This window comes from Lipophrys pholis (genome assembly GCF_963383615.2).
Source record: "Lipophrys pholis genome assembly, chromosome: 1".
In the NCBI taxonomy this organism is placed as follows: domain Eukaryota; kingdom Metazoa; phylum Chordata; class Actinopteri; order Blenniiformes; family Blenniidae; genus Lipophrys; species Lipophrys pholis.
Window position 1 is genome coordinate 48,568,550 of NC_137635.1, and position 22,617 is coordinate 48,591,166.

At 41.8% G+C, this 22,617-nt stretch overlaps 1 protein-coding gene across 1 annotated transcript in view; it reads right to left on the reverse strand.

The window, feature by feature from the left end:
* Positions 1–22,617, reverse strand: part of cadm3 (cell adhesion molecule 3) — a gene marked incomplete at its 3' end in the record, with an annotated part of 90,244 nt that overhangs the window by 18,806 nt on the left and 48,821 nt on the right. The window contains exons 4-5 of the mRNA XM_080474219.1: positions 14,295–14,447; positions 8,664–8,801 (exon numbers count right to left, since the gene is read on the reverse strand). Of these exons, the coding sequence (XP_080330345.1) occupies positions 8,664–8,801; positions 14,295–14,447 (291 nt within the window). The remainder of the gene's footprint in view (positions 1–8,663; positions 8,802–14,294; positions 14,448–22,617) is intronic.

The window sequence follows — 22,617 nt, forward strand, 5'->3', positions numbered from 1 at the left end:
ATAAACCCATCATACAGTATCTGTCCAACAACAAGGCACAGACAAGGTTATCAGCTAACTGGTTGAACATGGCAGTGCATTCACAACGTGAAAAAAATAAAAAATAAAAAAGCCAGATATTTCCCTCAGGATTTGGCAGGGGCAAAAAAAAAAAAAGTGAGAGAGAATAAAAATGAAAAGGAGAGTGAATATTAGATTTACATTCACCGAGACACAAACACAAGTGCAAATAAATGCAAATGCCGTCCCATAAATGCTAGCTGTGTACATAGGGAAATGTTTGCGTAATGCCTTCCACATATCACTTTTATAAGGTGATAATATGTCAGTGTTGGTTGCATGATGGCCCTTTACAAGTGCACAGAACAAGCAGGCCGCAGAAGAGATGTAGTAGTGCTGCCGTGTATCTATCAAAAAGTGAGGCGCAAATGAATGTTGAATATAAAAGAAACAACAGGCGTCCTTCAGCACAAATGAAACCACAACTATATTCATCGATTTTATGTTCTTCTTACTTTGAAGGAAGAAAAAGCGGATTTTCGTTGACAATATTGACATTAAACAAACACCGTTGTTTGATACAAACTCATATTTTACTGTTTGTCATCATGCACACCAGCTACTAATATTAAAGACACTTTAATGATTTATTACAGGTTACAAAAATACCAGAAAAATGCAAAATGTCTCATATCATCAGACTTGTGTTTATGAAGATTCCTCAATAATTAAAATACATCTTAATATTACATTAGGAGTTTTCCACCATTAGCAAAAGTATGTCTTGCTTTCTCTTTCTTTAATATTTCAACCCGGCTGCACTCCAACACCTGATGAAAACTTTATGTGGGACATGTTTTTTTTTTTTTTTTCCTCTTGAATAAAACGGTGCGCAACCAGCACCATCCTGGGAACTCACTTCCCCCAAAGTGGAGATGTCATGCAGATTAGGCGCACGAGCTGCTCAAATACTGACCCCGAGGCGTAAAATCCACCATATAATAATTACATTCGGAGATTCAAACGACTGAAGCTGCTGCGTTCGGCGAGATACTAAGCATGTGTGTTTGTGTCTGGATTACAACTGAAACAATTAGTCAATTAATCCATAAAATGGTAGAACAAACGGGTCAAAACCATTGTTTTGGTAATCAAACAAATTATTTTGCCAGTAGGATTAAATTGTTTTGTTTGTGTCCAATAGAGGCTCAACTGTGTGGTGTCATTCGGCTAATGCAGTGAAAGATTGTGAAATTGTTTCAGCAAATTGATTCTCATTTATTTATTTATTAGCCTAGAAAAAGATGGAGGATTCTCAGCCGACAGGAAGAAGATTACCCATTCAAGTACGAGCGACCCAGACTTAATAAAAATTACAAATGACAGATGAGTAAAGACAGATAATACCAATAAAAGTTAAATATAGCAGCTTTTTTTTCTTTCTTTTTACATTCGTGGCATTTTAATATCAATGTTACTGATCAGTTTATCTGAAAGATCCTTCAAGTTGAAATCTGTTGTTTTCTCTGTCTCACAGTCAAACTGTACGTCGGTTAGGTTTGGAAAATTTGTATTAGCTGCTGCTATGGATTAACCGACCAATCAAGCAACAGATCAATCAATGAATGGACCAGGCAACCAATCAGAAGATTAACCATCTATCTATCTATCTATCTATCTATCTATCTATCTATCTATCTATCTATCTATCTATCTATCTATCTATCTATCTATCTATCTATCTATCTATCTATCTATCTATCTTAGCAGACTATTACATCCAAGCAATTTAATAATTTCTTTTCTCGGGTTCAATACACTTTTTTATTCAACTGGAGTGATCTCTGAACATAAATACATAATAAGGCGGCTTTGAACATTTATGTGCTTTTATCTGTGTTGCTGTGTGCATGATGTACACAGTAACATGTGATGTATATATATACATATATATGTGTGTGTGTGTGTGTGTGTGTGTGTGTGTGTGTGTGTGTGTGTGTGTGGGTGTGTGTGTGTGTGTGTGTGTGTGTGTGTGTGTGTGTGTGTTTCCCTATGAATGTTCATGTTCATATCTGTTATTCATCTGTATGTCACTCTTAATGAATTCTGAAGCCTTTAGAATCACATTTCACCGTGTGAAAAATGCAATAAAGACAAAGCTCGAATGATTAAAAAAGAAAAACAGCTTTTTTATTGATGGAAACAATAGTGACGTCCCCGATGTAATATAAGAAATGACATTAAAAAAAACCAAAAAAAAAACCACAAATGGTTTGAATGACAGTGAGGATCGAGAGTGAACAGACTTTGACTGAACGAGGTGCTTAACCTCGGGCGACTCCAGCAGAGCTGCTCTGTCACCACAAGTAGAAAACTCTTGTTCTTCCAGGCATCTAAGAAGTGTCAAAATCTGGAACTGTGAGGGGGGTATAATATCATAGGCTCTGGAAAAAAAAAAACCCCAGTGTTGGTTAAACGGGAGGTTTAAAAATCGTTTGGTTTTTAATTAGATTACGAGTGGGCGAGAGTACTAGCGTCCGATTCCAGTGCTCAGATGAGGTCATGTAATTTGGAAAGTAAGCTTATTAGTCCGTTTACTGGATTACCGAGTGCTGATATATTTTAGCTCTGCAGAGGAGGAGGTGAGTGTACAGCTGAGTCATTCTCTGCAACTTAAGCAAATTTACGTTATCTATAACTGTAATGTATTTATTGTTCATTTTTTTAAATGTAGAGTTTTATATGTTCAGAACTATACCAGTCGACTACCTCATGTTAAATGTATATCTCAGGTACTCTGAGGAAACTGGAGATTCTCTAGTGACCCCTGAAATAATTCAATTATTGGGAAAAAAAAAGTGATGTATCATCACTATGTGCAGCCCTATTTTTTTCATTTTCACAGTGTGATTGTGGCTGATTTGATTGATTTGATTTACTTTTTCTTCTTTTTTCTGTCGTTTTTTCCATTTTTCCACTCACGACAGTGGATCATCTTCCTCAATACCCTCTCTCTCCTGTCACCTCGCCTGCGCGACCTCCTCGCCCGTCCCCGCTTCTCCACTTCCCGTTTCGTTCCCTTACACACTCTTCATCCTACTCTTCATCTTTCCCAACTATTCGAGACTAATCAAGACGCTTTAAAAAAAAAATAAAGAATGTTTCCTCTGTTGAAGCTGATTTAAAAAAAAATAAAAAAAAACAGTTTTCAAAACTTCCTTTACATCCTGAAGCCATTTGCAGGCATCGCTGGAAGCAGAAAAAGCAGGTGGCACATAAAGCACCAACAGAAAAATCAGTCTCAGAACAGACATTGGGCAAAAGTGAGTACTTTTTTTTTTTTTCTTTTGATACTTTGGGTACAAAATGTAGTTTTTGTGCTTTTGCTTGAATCAAATTTTTTAATCCAAGATTTTCTCTCACCTGCAGAGGTATTTTGATCTGAATACCTCCTCCGTCACCATCTGTTCCTGACTTTCTCCTCCATTATGTTGCTCCATACAGACACACGCCCATGTACCCTTCACCAACCGCTCCACTTTCTGCATTATGACAATTTGGGCCGGAATTCAACCGGTATGGCCTTAAGTGCCACCATAAATCCCCATTATCCCCGATCCAATACATCGATGTCACTAAATGATCCATAGCCCTTTCACACAGTACAACTAATACAGTCTTCAAAGCTCTTAGCCTTTCATTCTTCTCAATTACCACTCCCTTTCCCGCACTCTCTCCTGCTCTCCGTCTTCCCTCCTCTCTCTCTGCTCTCTCTATCTAAATCCTCTTTCTGGATTTCTCTCTCCGTTTCGTCAGCCTTCCCTCCTTTTCTACCCCTCTCTCTCTCTCTCTCTCTCTCTCTCTCTCCTGTTGCGCTCCTTGGTCCCCCTCTTCTTTTCAAACTGGTCCCCCTCCGCTTCATCCTCTCCCCTCTCAATCTGCTCCAACTCAGCCACAAAGCTGCCTCACTTCTTCTGCTGTGGTTTTCTTAATTCCCCCTCCTGCATCGTCTCCGCGCAGCTTCCATCACTTTTCTCAGTATCTGTGCAGTCGCGCCGTCTATTTTTATGCACACACACACACACACACACACACACACACACACACACACACACACACACACACACACACACACACACACACACACACACACACACACACACACACACACACACACACACACACACACAAACACTCTCTCTCTCTCTCCCGTTCATTCACTCACTCTTGTGTTTCCTCAGCAGCCCTTCACTGTCACTTTCTTGATACAAGGCATCTTTCTCCTCCGAACACTCTCTCTCTTACGCTCTGTCAAAACACACCACTCTTTTTCTTTCTCTCTCTCTCTCTCTCTCTCTCTCTCTCTCTCTCTCTCTCTCTCTCTCTCTCTCTCTCTCACTCTCTCTGTATCTCTGTCTCTCTCTCAGTAGAGCTCTCAGGAAGACAATGGTGAGCAGGGGTCTACACACACACACACACACACACACACACACACACACACACACACACACACACACAGCAGCTGGATGAATGAGAAGCTGTAATAATAACACGCTGACCCGTGGTGATCTTCCACCATCTCGCCGGAGATGAGCTCTTCGTGACGGTGTGTGTATGCGTGTGATTATCATCTGTCCATTACCAGCGTTTGTGTGTTGAACCAAAGAGGTTTGTGAGTGTGTGTGCCATTCCAGCGCTGAGTGATCGCTGTCGTACAGTGTCAGGATGGCTGAGCGAGGCCTCACACACAACATCATTCACATTGACTTGATCTGTTTAAAATCGTTCTCCGGCTGTCTCTACCTTCCTGCGCTCTCCTTTCAGTTCATCCAAAACACAAACAGGGAACTGCGTTTATACATGCAGAAATATCACCAATCTTGACACATGACATTTCGGTAAAAACATTCATGATGTCGTGGTTACCACTCTCACCCCATGTTCTTTCAGTTTCCCCGAGTCCAACGATATACATTTGAATGAATTGGCGACTCTGTTAATTGCCTGTATGTGTCTGTTTCTCTGTTTGCGTCGTAATGGATAGACGACCTGCAGCCAAAGGTGTACCCTCAATTCAAGCACCCCAAAACCATAAGTTCAATAAAGTGATATATTAGATGGATGAATGTTTGAAAAAAAGCATCAAATGTCAAGCTCTATTTTATGGACAAGCTGGGATTTGGGTGCTTTGGGTGCTCATTCATGATTTACAGGTTTACGGTTTGGCATGCATTTGACTAATAGCAGTTTAGAAGTTAAAGAAAACTATATATTTAAAGTAAAAACTCCATAAATCTTGTTGAATTGCAGTCAGAGGAAAAAAAAAAACCACATAACCAATAATGGCTTAAAGTAGCACTAATCACGGTTGATGGTTTTGTCAAAAGATCTATAACTTTCACTTTCTTTCACACTCAACATCAAAATTAAAATACAGTCAGCCTGTTTCACATACAAAACAGTCAGGTTGAGTCTAAACATTTTCTTAGCCATGGTGCATTCCAAACTGTGAACTTTGTGATATAACGCCAGATAACCTGTGACAGTCCCCTTCCATCACATCGTCTGGAATCTGTCATCTTTAGGTCAAATACCTTCATGGATTTGCAGTTTGCTGGAGTAGCCCTTTAAAATGTAGTTAAGGTTGGCCAACCTTAACACAGCTATTGAAGAAAGGTGAAGACCATGAAGAAAAGCAATCATTAATTGCACGTCTGCGAGAGAATACACACCCTGGTCCTGGAGGTGCTGCACATCCATCAACCTCTCGCCAACACCTTTACTTTCCGACTTGCCACGTAAAGGGCACACTGGTCTCTGCAGTGGCATTAAATGTACTGCTGGTATATATCAAGCAGTGTGGATATTTTCAATTTATATATATATATATATATATATATAGTCCTGCGGATAAGTGTATTTCATTTGCTGAGTTAGTTCTTTAAGAACTCCAGGTTGTAGTTCTCCCAACAAGTCAATCATTGTTCACTTCAGACATTATTTCTCCCTTATAGGAGATTTCTTTCAGGTCCCAGTATATCCAAACCATCTCCACAAACAAGCATCAAACACTAAAGTCAAAAGCATTAAAGATAAAATGTAAAAATAATAATAATGTATGATGTGACAGTGTCAGGAAAGTTGTCATAGTCACGCAAAGCTGTAATAAACAGAAAATGAGTAAGATGGATTCAACAGTGTCGAGGCACATCATATTGTCACATTCACGCACACGCTCACACACCGATGGGGACGGTTTCCATGCGAGCAGGTCAAACTACATCGGTAGCTGTTTGAGCTTCACGGCCCGTTTGCACGTTTGTTTACATGAAAATGGTACTCGGAGACACTGAAACTGAAACGGTCCCCAAGGTGGACCGGGTAAACGAGAGAAAACACAACTTTCTGGAAACACTCGTGGCCCGTCTCTGTTGGGACAGCGAAAATGGTGCACGTGCTAAGCAGATGGGCAATAAAAACAAGGTTTGCCTCCAGAGTGTCATGACTCCCAGTCCATTTTCTCCTGGGACTTGGTGGTTTTAGTGTTGCCAGTCACCGTAATAACAATCCAACTTGGTAATCTCTCCACTAGACGTGGCGTGTACTCCCATTGTTAATGTTTGTAACGTATTGTTCTCTGCATGTGTGGGTCTATTTCAAAAACAAACGACAGCTCCAACTAGTGGCCCGGCATGAAAACTACATAATCTTCAGTGTTTCTGTCATGTAAACAGACGTTTCAGAACATTGCACCAAAAATGCAAAACGAAAATGATGTGTTTTTTGGGGCAGTTGGGGGATCGACCTGTTAACCTTTAGGTTTGAGGTGACAGACTCCCAAAAGAAGAAAGAAAGAATTCAGTCACCAAATATTGCTTTCAAATAGACATTGCTTTTCTTGCTTGCGTTCATAGTCAATCCCATACACAGCGGTGTGTGTGTGTGGGCATGTGGAGAAATTATGTCTCAAGTCATCTGTGGCTAAATGTCCTTGTCAGTAAGTGGAAGCGTACAGCTTTTTGTGATTTCAGTGAAGTGACCCTTTAAAGCAAAATCCAGTGCCTCTAAAAAAGCAACAATCTCAGCACTTCTCTTCTTTCTCTCCGTCTCCTGTTTTTAGTTCAGCTGGAACAAAAGGACCAGATAATCTGTCCTCAGGCGGGCAGCTCTCCCATTCCTTCTTCTCTTTGTAGCTTTGGTCCATTCTTTTGATTCCTTTCAATCCATAATTATAGCAAACACGAACACTGCCAAGGCGTCAGAACACAAGATGGGCATTTTTGCATTACAAAGCCCGAGTGTAGAATTTTCACATCAATAAGACCTTATCGCGTCATATCATCACATTATATTAGAATAATTACCGTAGAAAAGGCCACTCAAAAGAAGATTCACCAGACTAAACACTGCAGTTTATATAAAGTAGGATTTGGCAGGCCATCTGCTGGAGGAGCTCTCGTCGACAGAAAGAGGGCGCTGTTCTTCGAGAGCGAGCACATCTTCGAGCGTCCGTGGTTTCTTGAGAGGGCAGATGGTGGAAGGAGCGAAAGGGCAACAAAAACAACACTTCCAACATGTTTGTTCTGCTCAGTAAAGCAAAACAGAAAAACCTCTGACTGATGAAGCAACGAGAAGCAGAGGGGTTTGTGGGAAACATGGTTGTAATTTGGAGAAACACTGCCACTGCCAATACCACTGGTGTGACTCAGAGGCTGCCAATCGGCTCCTTGATTTTCAGTTTATCTAAAAGAAAAAAGCCGGCTAATTTGTCCTCTCATGACATCCTCGCTGTGTTCCCTCTGGCTCTCCCTTTCTCTTCCCTGCTCATTTCTCTAGTTTATCTGTAACAAAAGACCGTTCGGCCCGACCTCATGCAAAGCTCTCTCTATCTCTGTTTCTGTGTTCGACCTCATCCCTTCATCCTCTCCTCCGCCCTGCCTTTTATTGCTGGATTCTGTCGTTATCCCCGGCTAGATCCGACCCACGCTATCGCCCGCTCTCTGTTGTGTCACTCCCAGTTGCAGAAATGTTGCAGTACAACACACAGATGCTGATCCACACATATACTCACCAACAAAACACACACAATATACACTAAAAGCAAACACACACACACACACACACAGATTGTGAACACACGCAGAGGCACAAATCTTTCCCGGATCAGGAGAGGAAAGGCTGATGAGGAGGAAAGGCACAAGCACACTCACAGCGTGTTCTCTCGCTGGTGCACACGCACATATGCAGACACAGGTTTAGGGCACACAGAGAGGCAGCAGGCAATATGGCGAGTACGCAATAGACACAGCGTGATCTCACGCACAATCAAAACCACACAGAAACATTCATACGTGAGGCATATGTGCGCTTTAGGGCTGCGAATGTAGAGACACGCTTGCAAATCCCACACACTGCACACCGAAGGATCAAACACACAAACAAACAACAAAGACAACTACACAATGAAGAAAACACATTCCTGAAGAGCGTCCGTCATACCCACACACACGCTCCTACACAGGCACACATGACCACATCCCAGCGTTCTTTTCTTCTTCTTTTATTTTAATGAGCCAAAGTACGAAAACTAACAAAGTTGTATGACCTTCCGTTACAAACATTCCCCAACACACAGACATACGCAGGACATCTGTATCTCTCACCTTCCAGCTTCTCGTCTCCTCTGTACCAGTGCAGCTTGGCGGGGGGTTTGCTGCCGGTGCTGGTGCAGGTCAGGGTGACTTTGTGCCCCTCCTGTACGGCGGTCTCAAAGCCTGAGATCTGAGGTTTCCCGGGCACACCTAGAAAGAGAGAGGGAGACATAAATATTTTGAGTGGGCGAGAAAGGGAAGAGTGGCACAACATCCACGCTCCAGGGCTGACCTTGTTGCTGGGAAAAACAAAACAAAGACGGCCAAAAAGCGAGCTTCTAATGCATATGTTTGCAAAGTCGGGGCGCGTCAAATGTAAGGAGCGACGTGGATCAAAGGCAAATTGCGATAGAGCACCCACCGTATCACAGACAGGCTGGAATTCATTCGGTCAGTTGTGAAAGCTGTGATGGAAACCAGCTGGGAGAAAAAAGATATAATGATGCAGACTGGCAACGATGTGCACCGAAGAGGGTTCATAGTCATTGCACAGCAGCTTAAATGACCTTCCAGAAAGCATCAGATCCACTGTCTCCATTATAAGTGTTTGTCATGGCTGCTGCACTAGAATATTCCTCTGCTTTGCTGATATGCAACCAATTAAGGCTGTGCACATAATGACTGTTTGAATCTCAGAAGGAAAGGCCAAAGTCGCTCACTGTTTCTACAAACCTCTTTGAGATGAGGCTGCATTCGATGGCGACACTGGAGTTTAACCCTGGAGCAATGTATGCCCCGTGTTTTCTGCTTCCAGTGTTGCTCTCAAATGTCAAACAATTCCGTGTGAAGATGTCACATTTCTTTCTCACATTTCTAGATTGTAGTGAAATCATTTTTAATGAAACAACGAGGCTGAATGTGCAGAAACTCACTTTGAGCCATACATATATTTACCGACATTTCATAAGTAAAGCGCTTAATAGAAAGAACTGCCATCCGCCTACATGGTGGAGCAGTGAACCGGGTTTAATTCCAAGTTTGGGAGCCGAGTCTGACCAAGGTGCGACAATGCTAAGAGGAATAAGGAGAGTATAAGAGATGAATGATTGAAGGGAAACATTTTTTCTCTTAACCAACAGCAACAAGCATTTCCAATAAGAATGGAAAATACTTAGAATATTAAGTAATCTCAATCCTTTTAAGTCAAAATAATGTGATAGCAGAAGTTATTGCGTGGTGCTTTAGCGCTTAAGAATATCTCCCATTCAAGTTCAGTTAGGAGTCTTTCGGTGTGGATGTTTACATTTTCTTCCCATACAGGTTTTGGTTTCCACAAGATTCCTCCCACGCTCCAAAAACTATAAACTATATCGTTTTCAGTGTTTCTGCCGTTTCTGTATGAATGGACATCCATTTTTTACAAAATGTTGCTGTGTAAAAGTTTCCTTTCTGAAATGAAAACACAAATACGATGTGTTTTTGCTTGAGACATTTTCATGTAAATGGGGCCTGACTTTGTTAATTAAACTATTGCTGAAGTTGCTTAAAATCTTCAAATAAACCATTATTAAGAAATTTCACAAGAAAATCAGACAGTAATATAATAACAAACTGTCGCTGTGTCTATTTTTCTCTTTTTTTCATACAATTGAAAAGGCCAGACTTTTAGCAAGACTTCAGAAAATGATGGGAGCATGAAGAAAGCCGAACACAGACAAAAAAAATATATTCCCCCAAGAAAATGATAAAATCCTTCATTAACTTAACAGCAGTACTTGTGGCACACATATTAAGTGCTTCAACATTTGCAGTGAAGCCCCAAATGGCAGAACGGCTGTCTTCTGAGATGATCGTGAAAATGCAATTAATTCGACGAGTACAATAATAATGCCTTATCCCTTTAAAGTCAGCAGCGTGAGTTCTGCATTACCACTGACAGTCCTGGCATTTCTGCAGTTCAAGCCGGTTGTGTGACTGTTCGTTCTCAGTGGCTCAGGTCAGTTCAAAATGTCAAGTAAATTATACTCCACAAAAAAATGATTAAATACAAATCCCAGAATTTATTAACTAAAAGCCGTAACAGGGATTCGAATAAATGGGTAAGACTGATTTTTTAAGGAATGGTGCTTTGGGTGACAGCTCACTGGCATGACTGAGAGGGAAGGAGGGACTCCAACAATATGCCAGGTGAAAAAGAAAAGGTGTAGTGAAGTGAAACATCCGTCCTCACACCAGAATCTCATGACACTGCATCTGTCTGGCGAGGTGTTCCTCCACATTCGCACACACTTGCCTGAAATAAGACAATTTAGCATAATTACTACTCTCTTGGAGCACAAGCTGAAGTGGAAATAAGACGTGGTGAAAAAAGAAATCAACACATCCATGCGGCCAAATATCTCCCGATCCACTTTGCCTCCACCACCGTGGTTGAAGGCGAGAGGAGGACATTTTCTGAACTTGCCATACTCCATCTGGAGCCGCTGTGGGCGGCACTGTCTTCCAAATGTTGGCGGAGTTTACTGTCATTCTGCTATTGAAAATAATGAACATTCGGCTTGCCATCCACCGCAAGCCGCCGTCTTGTGCATTACTGCAGGAGAAAGCAGGGCTGACGGGTGCAGAGTGGGAAAGAAAGAGCTGAAAGGAGACGGGAATATGAAGGTAGATGAAGATCGGTGCGGGCATTTAATGGGCTGAAAATCAAGATTTGGGTCCAAATGTTGAAATATTTTAAAAGTTTCAAGCATTTAGGTGGTGTGTGGGGAAAGAGCTAAAGAGATAAAGAGATAAAGATGTGAAGAAGCCAAGGTATACATCAAAAAAATAAAAAGTTGTCAATTTTTAATGTGACTGTATTTGATGTAATGCACTGTGTGCGGAAGCTCTCTGGCAGTAAAATAGCATTGAATATTAATGAGGGAATAATGCTGCTGGTAGTATAGGATGGGCTGGAGAAGCCCTGTCGAGAGCCTTCTTCACTACAAGAAGAATAAAAGAGAATAAAGCCGATGTAAATTATTCTCCCCTTAGCTCAGGTCAGAGCTTCGGCACGCCTCGCGTCTTATTCCCACAGATACACAGTCGTTTAAAACTGACCACACTCAGCAGTTATGCACTGACGTGTGATGGGGTGTGCAACGGTCAGAAAAACCCCACATGTCAAAACAAACATTTAAAGTGCACGCACACAAACGACGCCGGGGCCAAAACTCGATATCTCGGCCCGATTCTCCCATAGGGGTCCACAGGGTTTTAGACATTTTACCATACATTTTTAATGGCCTGGCTCCCTCTCGGGGGTCATGAAATATTTATTGAACGCAGAATACAGTGTCACAGCCGTCAATTACAGCGAATACAAAATGCTGGAATCACAATTACTGCAAAACTGTTGGAAATGTTGAGGGCTGGCTCTCAATGCTAATTCGAGCCTCAAGAAGTAAACTAGACCTGCGTTCACCTCCGACTTCACATCATCCTCTCCCTCCCCCTCACAGAAAAACGGCTCGTATTTTTTATCACTACATTTAATGCTCTTATATATACTTTCTATGACAAAATGATTTATTGAGGATGCTCCCCCTGCTGCTCACGGACTAATCCCAAAATGTGAGGAGGAACGTGTTCTTTGGCCTCTTCACTACGGAGCAGCCGTGTAAACATAAGCCGCCCTGCCCCACCCTGAATTATCAAAATTTTAGCATCTCTTGTTTCCACTAAGTGCATTCTCCAAGAGAATTTAGGCAGAAGCCCCGTGCGGCTCCGGCTTGTCATCCAAGAATTTGTTGGCAAATTTGCACGCGAGGAAGAAATGAGCTTTGATTAAACGTCCTCAAAATCACAAGTTGCAGTCGCGATGTATTGCATATCAGTGGTGGAGTTGCATTTTTGCTGCAATCTATACAGTATATCATTAGATTTTTTATTTTTTTATTATCAGCTTAAAGAACGGTTCCATTTCATTACAAGTCTGTCTGAAAAGTGGAACTGTCGGCTGTAAATCTGCCCACCGTATTCACCAAGGAGTACCAGACCAGCTGGCCTTTCCATTGTATGTACTTGGAGTCCATTGTGGTTATATATTGCCATTAACTGGGACTGCCAAACACACTGTTTTGTTCTCGTCTTCAAGTAAAGTTATGGAATACTGCCAAAAGAAACTGACACCGATTTTAGAGAAACAACTCGACTAACAAGAATCAATACTTGAAAGACTGTTTGTGGGGGATCCAAAGCTGATTAGCCCAATATTGAATCAATAAAGGGGCCTATTCTCCGCCGAGAGGGAGGCCGCAATTTATTGCTTGCTGCTGGGAAGCATCTCACATAGGTAATAACATCCATCTCACAGAGGATGAGTGGAGCTGGTTTATCTCAACATGAGAGTTATAAGAGGTCAAAGCCTTACACAAAGGTTAACGGTATAAGCAAGGATGTGGGTCTAAGTGAATGAAGGCATCACTACAGACTACAGTAGTACAACGTTATGGTTTGTTCAGTCTCTGTCTTTCTCTCTCTCGTCATTTACATACATATAATTCAATGTTTGTCAGTTAATCTGTGACATTTCAGATCGGCAAGAATACAAAATCAAAATAGCTTTTCCTTTCTTTTTTTTTTTTTACTTTAAAGGAAAACCAGCAATTTTACACATGAGGAATCAGATTATTCCTCCCCAGGCATAAAAAGATCTGACGACAAGACGCACTTGAGTTGCATTACTGGCAATAGTTTTCAGTGCTTTAGCAGCTTTATCCATGCTACAGATTAAACCTCGGGATATCTCTGTGTTTACTGCACTGATTGCGAGGATTCTTTTTAAATCAAGCGTCTTACAAGTCTCTAAACTTTGTGCAAGTTCGACACTAAATTGCCGGCGGAGCGGTGCTGTGCTTCAAGCTGACAGCAACTTTCCCCGAGTCAGAGTTACGTTGGACATCTACAAGGTGAGACGTAATTTAGCAAAGAGAGTGTTTAAACTTGGTGGGGTGGGGAGGCACAATACCACAGCAGTATGCCAAAGTGGATTTCAGCTTCTTTTCCACACAACTTCAAGAATTCAATCATTTGATGGGCATACATTTCCCGTGTGTCATCATCTCCAAGTGGCTGGTGGAAAAAGGCTATAATTTTTCCAAAATTGGTGTAAACAACATGACAACAGAGGAGAAAATCTGAAAATATGCCACGGGCTTCATATAATCCATTTAAATTTGTCACAATCTTACAGGTTCGGGAGGGAAATTAAGACAGACTGCAGTCAGGCTGATTTGCACAGACATCAATCAATCTGGAAGGAGACATGCCTGAGTGTGAGCACCAGGATCCTGCACCATTAGCCCTCGGTGAGAACAAAGTAATATTTTCAGACGAGCCTACGTGAGACTGCAAAATATGAAAAAAACAACAAAAAAAACAACCTTTGAATTGCTCTGACAGAAAGGAATCCTCCTTCAAGGACAGACGGGAGACGGAAAGGTTAGAGCGAAGGGAGTTTCACTAAAAGTGAGAACTGAATTATTAAAATGGTGCAAGCATTTTCTTTTATATGTTTGTTTTCTTTCCCCTTTTGACAACAAACTTGGCAGGTTGAACCCCGCGCTTTCTAAGGTTGTGCCAGAGCAAGGCACAAAGCAACGTCTGTTTGTAGACATTCATATATGCACAGTGTGTGACGGGATGTGTGGTTGTGCAGCCCACCTAGCACGGTGACGGTGGCCCGGGCGGTGCGGACCGGCATGGTGAAGATGGAGCAGGTGTACTCGCCCTCGTCGGACATCTGCACCTCGGCGATGGTGATGGAGAGCTCGGTGGAAGTCGAGCGGTGCAGCTGGATGCGGTTATCTCTCAGCGCTGGAGGAGAAGAAAACAAAGAGCATCGGCCGTCAGGAAAATGTCCAAAGGTAGATATGCTTTCTTAAAAAGTGTTTCACAAGTTAAATTCTTCTTCTTCTTCTTTTCTTTTTTAAACTTTAGTGAGTAGTTTCCAAATGAATTATAAAAAAAGTTTTTTCCAAAATAATTATTACGTCTTTGTCTCTTTTCAAAAATGAGGAATTATCAGAAAGTTAATTAGAAGGGACGAGAAAGAACGAGGAGACAGGATGAATGACTGCTCGGGGAAGGAAGAAGGGAGAGTCAGCACAGAAGTGAAGAAATGTGCAATGAAAAGTACAAAAAGAACGGAGAATGAGAATAAAAGGAAAAGGAAACTCCGGAAGATGTTATTATTCAATCCCATTTTTATTCACACGGTGTCAATTGGAACTTAGTCAACTCAAAGCGTTTAACCATCTGATAGAAAGAAGGAAAAAGTTAACGAAACAAGAGACCAACGAGAGTGAGGAGGGAGCGAAAAGAAAGGAAAGTAAGCAATTTAACAAGGTTACACATGAGAAAAGAAAAAAATAAGTGCATATGAGAAAAAAGATCCCTGATTATGAAAAGATGGTAAAAGAAAAATAGAATAAAATGGGGAAAAAAAAGGAAGACTTGAATGAAAGAAAAGTATAAGAGGAAAAGTTGGTATATTGGAGAAAGCAGAGAAAGAGAAAAAAAAATGGGTGGTAATACAGTGAGAAACATAAAGGTGATGAGAAGAGAAAAGGAAATCGTGTTAATGAGGCAACGCAAGGATGGAGAGGCCACAGTGAGAGGAAAAGAGGAGAGGAAGAAAGACGAATCTACATCACGAGATAAAAGAAAGTTAAATAGAAATAAGAAGTCGAGGAGGGAATCGAACTGTTAAGAGGGGGGAAAATGATGTAAGAAAGAAGAGGAGGAGGAAGAGGAGAGGTAATGAAGGCAGAGAGAGAGAGAGAGTGAGAGAGAGAGAGAGAGAGAGACAGAGAGAGAGAGAGAGAGAGAGAGAGAGAGAGGAGCAGAAAATAGCAGAGATGTGTAAGTGTGAACGACGCAACGCAAGACAAAGAGCAAAGAGAAGGGAGAGGAGACGGAAATTGAGAATGAGGGACGGAAGAAAGTGCATGAGAGAGAAAAAACAAAGAACAATAAAACAGAGGAAGCATAAATAGCAAAGAGAATAGGGGAGAGACCATGGGGGACGGGCGGGGGAGGAAGGAGAGGTGGGATGGTGGGGGGGGGACAACATAAGAGAGACATAAATGGCTTTGTCATCAATGAGAAATCCAGCCATGAAAGAGGCAGAGAGCGCAAGCGACCGAGATAGATGATGATGATGAAATGCTACGAAATAACCACTCGTTTCCGTGATAGCGTTGACCTCTGCAGTGTTTGTGCAGCGTGATTGCTGCCTGTCTTCCTGCCTCCCCATCCTGCCTGTCTATCCAGATGCCTATCCGTCTATCGCTCCGTCTCAATAAAGGGCTTTTCAGTTTTGTTCTCTGGCGCCATCATGCAGAGTCGGCGTTCCGCAAATAAAGGCTGAATGTATAATGACCAGGCTGCAAGAAAGCAGATACATGCGGGGCGAAGAAAAAAAAAAAAATGAAAAGAAAGCCTACGTTTAAGTTCAGGAAGCCGCGTGATAGACCTGTTTCTGTATGCGCACTAGTTTTAAGTTGCTTCTGCACACACATGCAAAGTCAGTTCATGTGCAGCAGATAAAACAGATTTAAGCATTTGTTGAAATAAGTTGGATTTCAGTATTTATCTAAATCAACCTCCAATTCTGATACATTTCACCCCCTGTCCTTCTAAAAGTTACAAATCTGTTTTTGTAAGGTATATTCACGGGATTCCATTGTAATAAAAATGTTTTCGTTAAAATCTTTACAATTTGCTTGGCGGTTTGGCCGCATTGGAGCCTCTGGTGGCCTTATGTTTTGCCACCCCTGCTCTAAACTCATGTGATCACATGACTTTTCTTGGACTTATTGGACTGCCTGTGTTTTAGATTTAAAGATTATATGTTTGCTGTTTCTTTGAAAACAAACCGTCATCAGCAAATTATCGTATTTATTGACCGCAACTCTCTAATAACGGTCATGGTGTTACATGATAGTGCATCTTCTAACTTTTCATCTGTCCTTTTTCAATTTATTTCTACTTTAACTTACTGTGAAAGTAAATGATTACTTCTACAGTGCCTCCATAACTTATTTACTGCGAGGGAAACTCATGAGGAAAAAAATGCTGATCCGTGTCTTCAGTTCATTTTTTATTTCTATTAACCGTCTCATCATCTCTTCTCCATGGAGATATATGTATGATGTTTCCTCCCTAGTAGAAGGCTTTTTCTTTCATTTGTATGGTAAACTATCATTCTTTAAAGGCTTATTTGACTGTGATCTTTGTATTGTATTTGTTTGCACGGTGCACAACTCCACTCACCCCCATAAAAATCTGCACACGGTGCATCTTTTGCCAGAAACTTTCTCTCAGTTAAAAAAAATAAATAAATAAAGCAACACAACTTTGCAAAAGGAATGGGACACTTGATTTATTGTGAAAGTCACTTTTTTTTTTACCCTATTAGCCACATTTTTAAATTGTAACAGATCATTTCTACCAAATATCTATAAGAGTTATAACATGCCAGTAGTGTAATAACATATTTGCTCCATTATCTTAATGACAAGTTTTGACATGATTGAAGGAGCAAACTTAAAAAAACATTGTTTTAAATTATAATAACTGAAGCCAATAGAGTATTAAAACTAAAATGGGGCTCAGGGATATATGATCTGCAACACTCTCATTCAATCGTGGTGGAAACGTTCACTATTTTATTATTGGTTGTTACACACCAGTTTAATGTAAATAATGGAAAAACAACATTAATAGTTGGACTTGTTTATGTATTAAAAGTGACATCTTAGACGTTTTTAACGCCAATTCTACTCAGAAGGTGGCTACAAGTGCAATGCCGCCGACCTCCACTGGTGGATGTTGAAGCAGCCGCAAGGAGCCACGTCTGCAGTAATGCCATGTCCACTTCGACATCACTGCAGCTGCAGCATCCAATTTAGACCCCGAAATCTTATAAAAAGGGGACTGTGTAGTCTTGCTAAACAAGTGTGCGTGTGTCGTTTCCCAGTGTGTTACGGTCACTATCTGTTTTTCTTCCTTATTGTTTGTCTTTCTCGGTGTTGGGCCACATCTGTGTCTGTTTGTCTCATCATCTCTTTGTCGCTCTTTCTGTCTCAATATTATCTCGCCATCTCTCCATCTGTCTGCTTTTTTTTGGGTTGTTTTTTTTTTTTGTGTCCGTGGCTATTGCACATCAGCGCAAGCACACATACACACTTCCGTTTCTCTTCATATTTTTTTTTCTCCGTTATTTCATCCAACACTACTTTATCTTCATGCCTTATCACTGCGCAAGGTCACTACATTTGTCTTCATGAGGTATCCTCTGTGCGTGTGTGCGCATGCACGCGTGCATCTGTGCGTGTGTCACACGGTCACACTTTCTCTCTCTCACACACACACACACACACACACACACACACACACACACACACACACACACACACACACACACACACACACACACACACACACACACACACACACACACACACACACACCCTTTGTCCATACCCTCTGGACTTTGCGCTCAACTATCAGTCTCCTTAATTCTCTTCCCCTCGTCTCCACTCAATCCCCTCCCTCTTGTTCTCCCTCGCCTTTCTCCCTTACAACTCACCCATTTCTAATCTTTTTGGACTCCAGGCTCTTTCCCTCCCGCTCTCCTTTACTTTGGTCTTTCTTTTTTCATTATAAACGATGTATATTGCGCGCGAGGACAGGTGTGATGGATCCTCAAAAACAATATGATATCTAGTTACGAAGGCGCATCGATTGGGAGGCCACTGAAAATTGTACATGTGCCATGTGCTGTTTAGTCTGACGTGGGCAACATAAATAGTCTGCCAATAGGTCACACTCTGCTGTTTGGCTTTCGGTCCTGCGGTGAAAGAATGTAATGAATGTGATAGCTTTGAGATAAACTGGATTAATAGGCGAGATATGAGTCTGCGCTTTGCACGTTGGGAGGAAAATATACTTGAGGAGGTAACGTTCTTGTTCAGTTTCCCATAGACATGAAACCCCGGAGATCTAAGCTCAGAGCCCACGACTTCGAACATGTGCAGGAACACCCATTGCATCATGTTAGAGAAGCAAATAAGAACTCACCATTTTAAAATGAAGGAATTAGCCTGCATGGCAGGACTCGGTGATAAAGACCTAGACTGGCATTGGTCTCATGATGGGGCAAAAAATGTGGTCCAAACAATTTCCTGATGGATTATCAGCACAAAGGATGAAAAGGCCTGACATGGATTTTTTTCTTCCTGTCCGCTTTCAAAATTCCTGCACATAATTAAATTCCCGACAGTCACACAGTTCTGAGAAGCATTTTGTTCAGTAACCTCTCGTCTCTATGACCCACGCACAGGATACCACAGAATAGGTATTTTGTCGAAAAAAATGTGAAGCATACAGCTGTTAATTCCTTTAGTCTGGGTCAATTCTGCATGACTTCACCAACTGTTGCACAAGTCATGTTCCTGTTTCTGACAAAAGAGGCTTTTGATTTAGCTACAGTTCTCTTTCTGCGCCTCTGACTAGTTCCTGCTGCATACCAGCGTTAACTGAGGGTCAAGGAGCTTCGCAGCTCGAGGAGCCATCTCCTAAAGTACACAGAATTTTTTTTCTTTTTTTAAAAAGAAAATCCACTCCCTGTAGTAAAGTTGAAATAATTAAGTGTGTCGGAAATAGAACGTGCGTCTATGGAGCCTGTTCTTACTACAGCAGTCTCATTTACAGTATGAGTGGGAGCTGTTTGACTTTTCTTGAGGAACCATGACTTGATAAGAACAAAAAATAGCGGTCAAATGAAAGTTAATTTACACACATTAATGCTCTTATGCGCCATATTTTTTAGGAGGTCTTGCATGCATTATTTGTGTTACAAAAGAAAGCTTGGCAACGCAACCGATTATGATCACGCCAATCTTTTGTTTAGATTAAGTGTCAAACACATTTTAGTTCAGGGGCCTCATTCAGCACAATTTCATTTTTGAGTGGGCCAAACCGGTCATATAGTGACATAACGAGCTTATTGTGGTGAGTATATGTGATGAAAATGTCAAAACAAAACAATTACTACCAAAAATGACTACAATCTCAACATAAAGCCATTTTTTTATGAAACCTTCTGGTGCAAAATAAAGCAATCTGTCCAAAAAAACATCATGCATGTTTTTACAAACTCACCCTGACTGCATGGCTTTGAGGCTAATGCTAGTTGGCTATCTCTCATGGCAGCGTCACTGACGTCTCAGCTCTCGTCTCAGGGCATTATAAGACACGTCTTGTTTGCACCTTTTTAAATGAAGAGGACATTTGAGGACGAATGCAGAACAAGCGGATACTGAAAATCATTGAAGAGTTTTGTTTACTGTTAAATCTAAAGGGCTGCGCGGCGGTGTAGTGGTGAGCACTTTCGAGTCATAACAAGGATATCCTTAATTTGAGTTCGAGTTTATGTGCATAATCAGAATGTTTAACCTGTGAATGACTATAAAAGTGCTCATCAGTCTGATTCAGTGTCGGCCTCTACGTTCACCTATATTCACCTCGGAGTGACTGCAGTGGCTTGTAACTCTAAAGATGCATATAACTGGTCAAATGGATGGATTAGATCTAAAAACCTGATTAGAATTTCACTCCAGGAAGTTGCGCCAGCAGTGAGATGCATTGACGCAGGTTGGGTCTCTCCAGGAGAGTGATGAGAAATGATCACGGTGAGTCCTGTCTTTTTCATGTCGAGTGAAAGTCGAGACAAAGGAAAAATAACTTGGAACCTACAGAGAGAAAAATGCATCAGCCAACCAATCCTCCCGCTGCTCTGCAATTCTATGTGTTAACTATGAAAGCGTGAGAGGTTTCCAAACAGTGTCTGGAGACTTTTGGGCTGTGAAGTTGCAGCGTTTGTGTTGTGCTGATGACACACCGAGTACAAGATCTGCTTATCAGCGTACAAGACTTTTTGTATGGTGTGTGTGTGTGTGTGTGTGTGTGTGTGTGTGTGTGTGTGTGTGTGTGTGTGTGTGTGTGTGTGTGTGTGTGTGTGTGTCCAGACAGCGGTTCTTGTCGGCAGCTCAAACCCGAGACTCGATACTCCCCAAAGGTTCAACTGTTGATCTGGTCACAGCAGCTATTTTCGCCAACTCGTCTTCTTCCTCCTCCACCTCCTCCCTCAATCTTTCTCATGCTCTTTCAACTTCAAACATTCAGGAAGAGAGGGGATTCTCTCACTACACACACAGACACACACACACACGCACACACACGCACACACACACACACACACACACACACACACACACACACACACACACACACACACACACACACACACACACACACACACACACACACACACACACACACACACACACACACACACACACACACACACACTGAGTGCACGTTCATATATCCCTGGTTTTTTTTTTCATCCTCCTCCTGCCTCCTCACGCCTCTCCAACCAAGTTTTCCTCTCTGCCAAGAACTCTCTCAAATTCAAATTTGCTTTACTGGCACGGTGTGGGGAGGAATCTGTGTTGCCGAAGAGAAGTACATCCGTTACAGGCCAATATATTTATATTTCTGTCTCTATCTCCCTCCCAGACTCTCCATCTATTCATCTCCCTCTTTAGCTCAACCTGAATCTGCCTTTCAACTTTGCCTCCTGCTTCTTTCCGCCTATTTTTTCCCCCCATCGATCCCATCTTCCTCTTCTCCTCTTCGTCGGTTTGTCCCTCCCACTTTCTTCCAGCCCTCTTTCAAACACACAGACTAATTTTGTTCAACATTTTATGCATTTAGCTGACACTCTCATGGAGAGAGACTGCCTCTCTTATTCCCCCTCTCTCTCTCTCTCTCTCTCTCTCTCTCTCTCTCTCTCTCTCTCTCTCGCTCTACCACACATGTCGCCTCCATTCTCCCATCTGTTTCTGAATATTCTCTCCAGTTCCCTAATTATCCGTCCTTTCCGACAGCTGATCTGGGTTCAGTGACCGTAGGCTTCCCTTGATCATACCGTCCCCACTGATCTGAGAACGTCAATTGATCCCGGATCACTACGCCGACTATGAAACGCTTGATAAACACACACCCCCTGTCTGTTTCATCGTCCCCACTGCTCCTTCCTCCCTTTGGATTCAACTTGTCTGTCTCACTCTCGTGCCCTACCTTCAGACAGAATTTAAAAAAAAAAAAAAAAAAAAAAAAAAACATTTAGAGGCGGCGGCGCAAATGCATACAAAAATCAATGGAAAGCGGCAAACGGGGCGAGATGAACCAAACTTTGCCCAAAGGTGGTGCAAATTGAAGCACGGAGGCATTAGTTCCACTTGAAACTTGAGAGAGAAATTGAGAGGAATGCTCCCAACGGTGTATCAGCTCCAAGCAACATGCCAATGATATCCCGCCGTGTAGTATTTACAGCGGCGAAAAATGTCCATTGGGGATGTCTGGCAAAATAACACTGACCGATGACACATCCGGCAAGCGAGATAACCTACAGAAGACACTGATCCCGCCGACCGCTCGGCGTGGTGCAAGAGGATTAAAGAGAACATAAAAACAGTATCATGCTAAAGCGCACAGTATTTCCTCATCTTTTTTCACCTTCAAAGAAAAAAAAAAAAATGTTAAGTATGCCATTATCATAATGGCTGTCACTATCAGGTTGCTGTTTCCAACTGCTTTTGCTGGTGTGTGAGCCATTACATTAACTCGCTGCTCATTTTAATTCACGAGATCAGATTCGTGCAATGTAAAGTGTGAATTGAATCGTATAGCGTCCCTTTATCTACTTCACTGTTTTAATTGCATTGACTCGGGATGGCATTGAGGTGTGTGTGTGTGTGTGTGTGTTTAACTTTCAAAGAGGGGGTAGATGGTGGAGTAGTGGTTAGTACACCCATTTGGTATGCTGGGATTGGCAACCCTGGGTCACAAAAAGATTGTATAAATATGTCGGAAATGGGATTCATCCTCATTTTTGCAGGAGCTTAGTATGAAG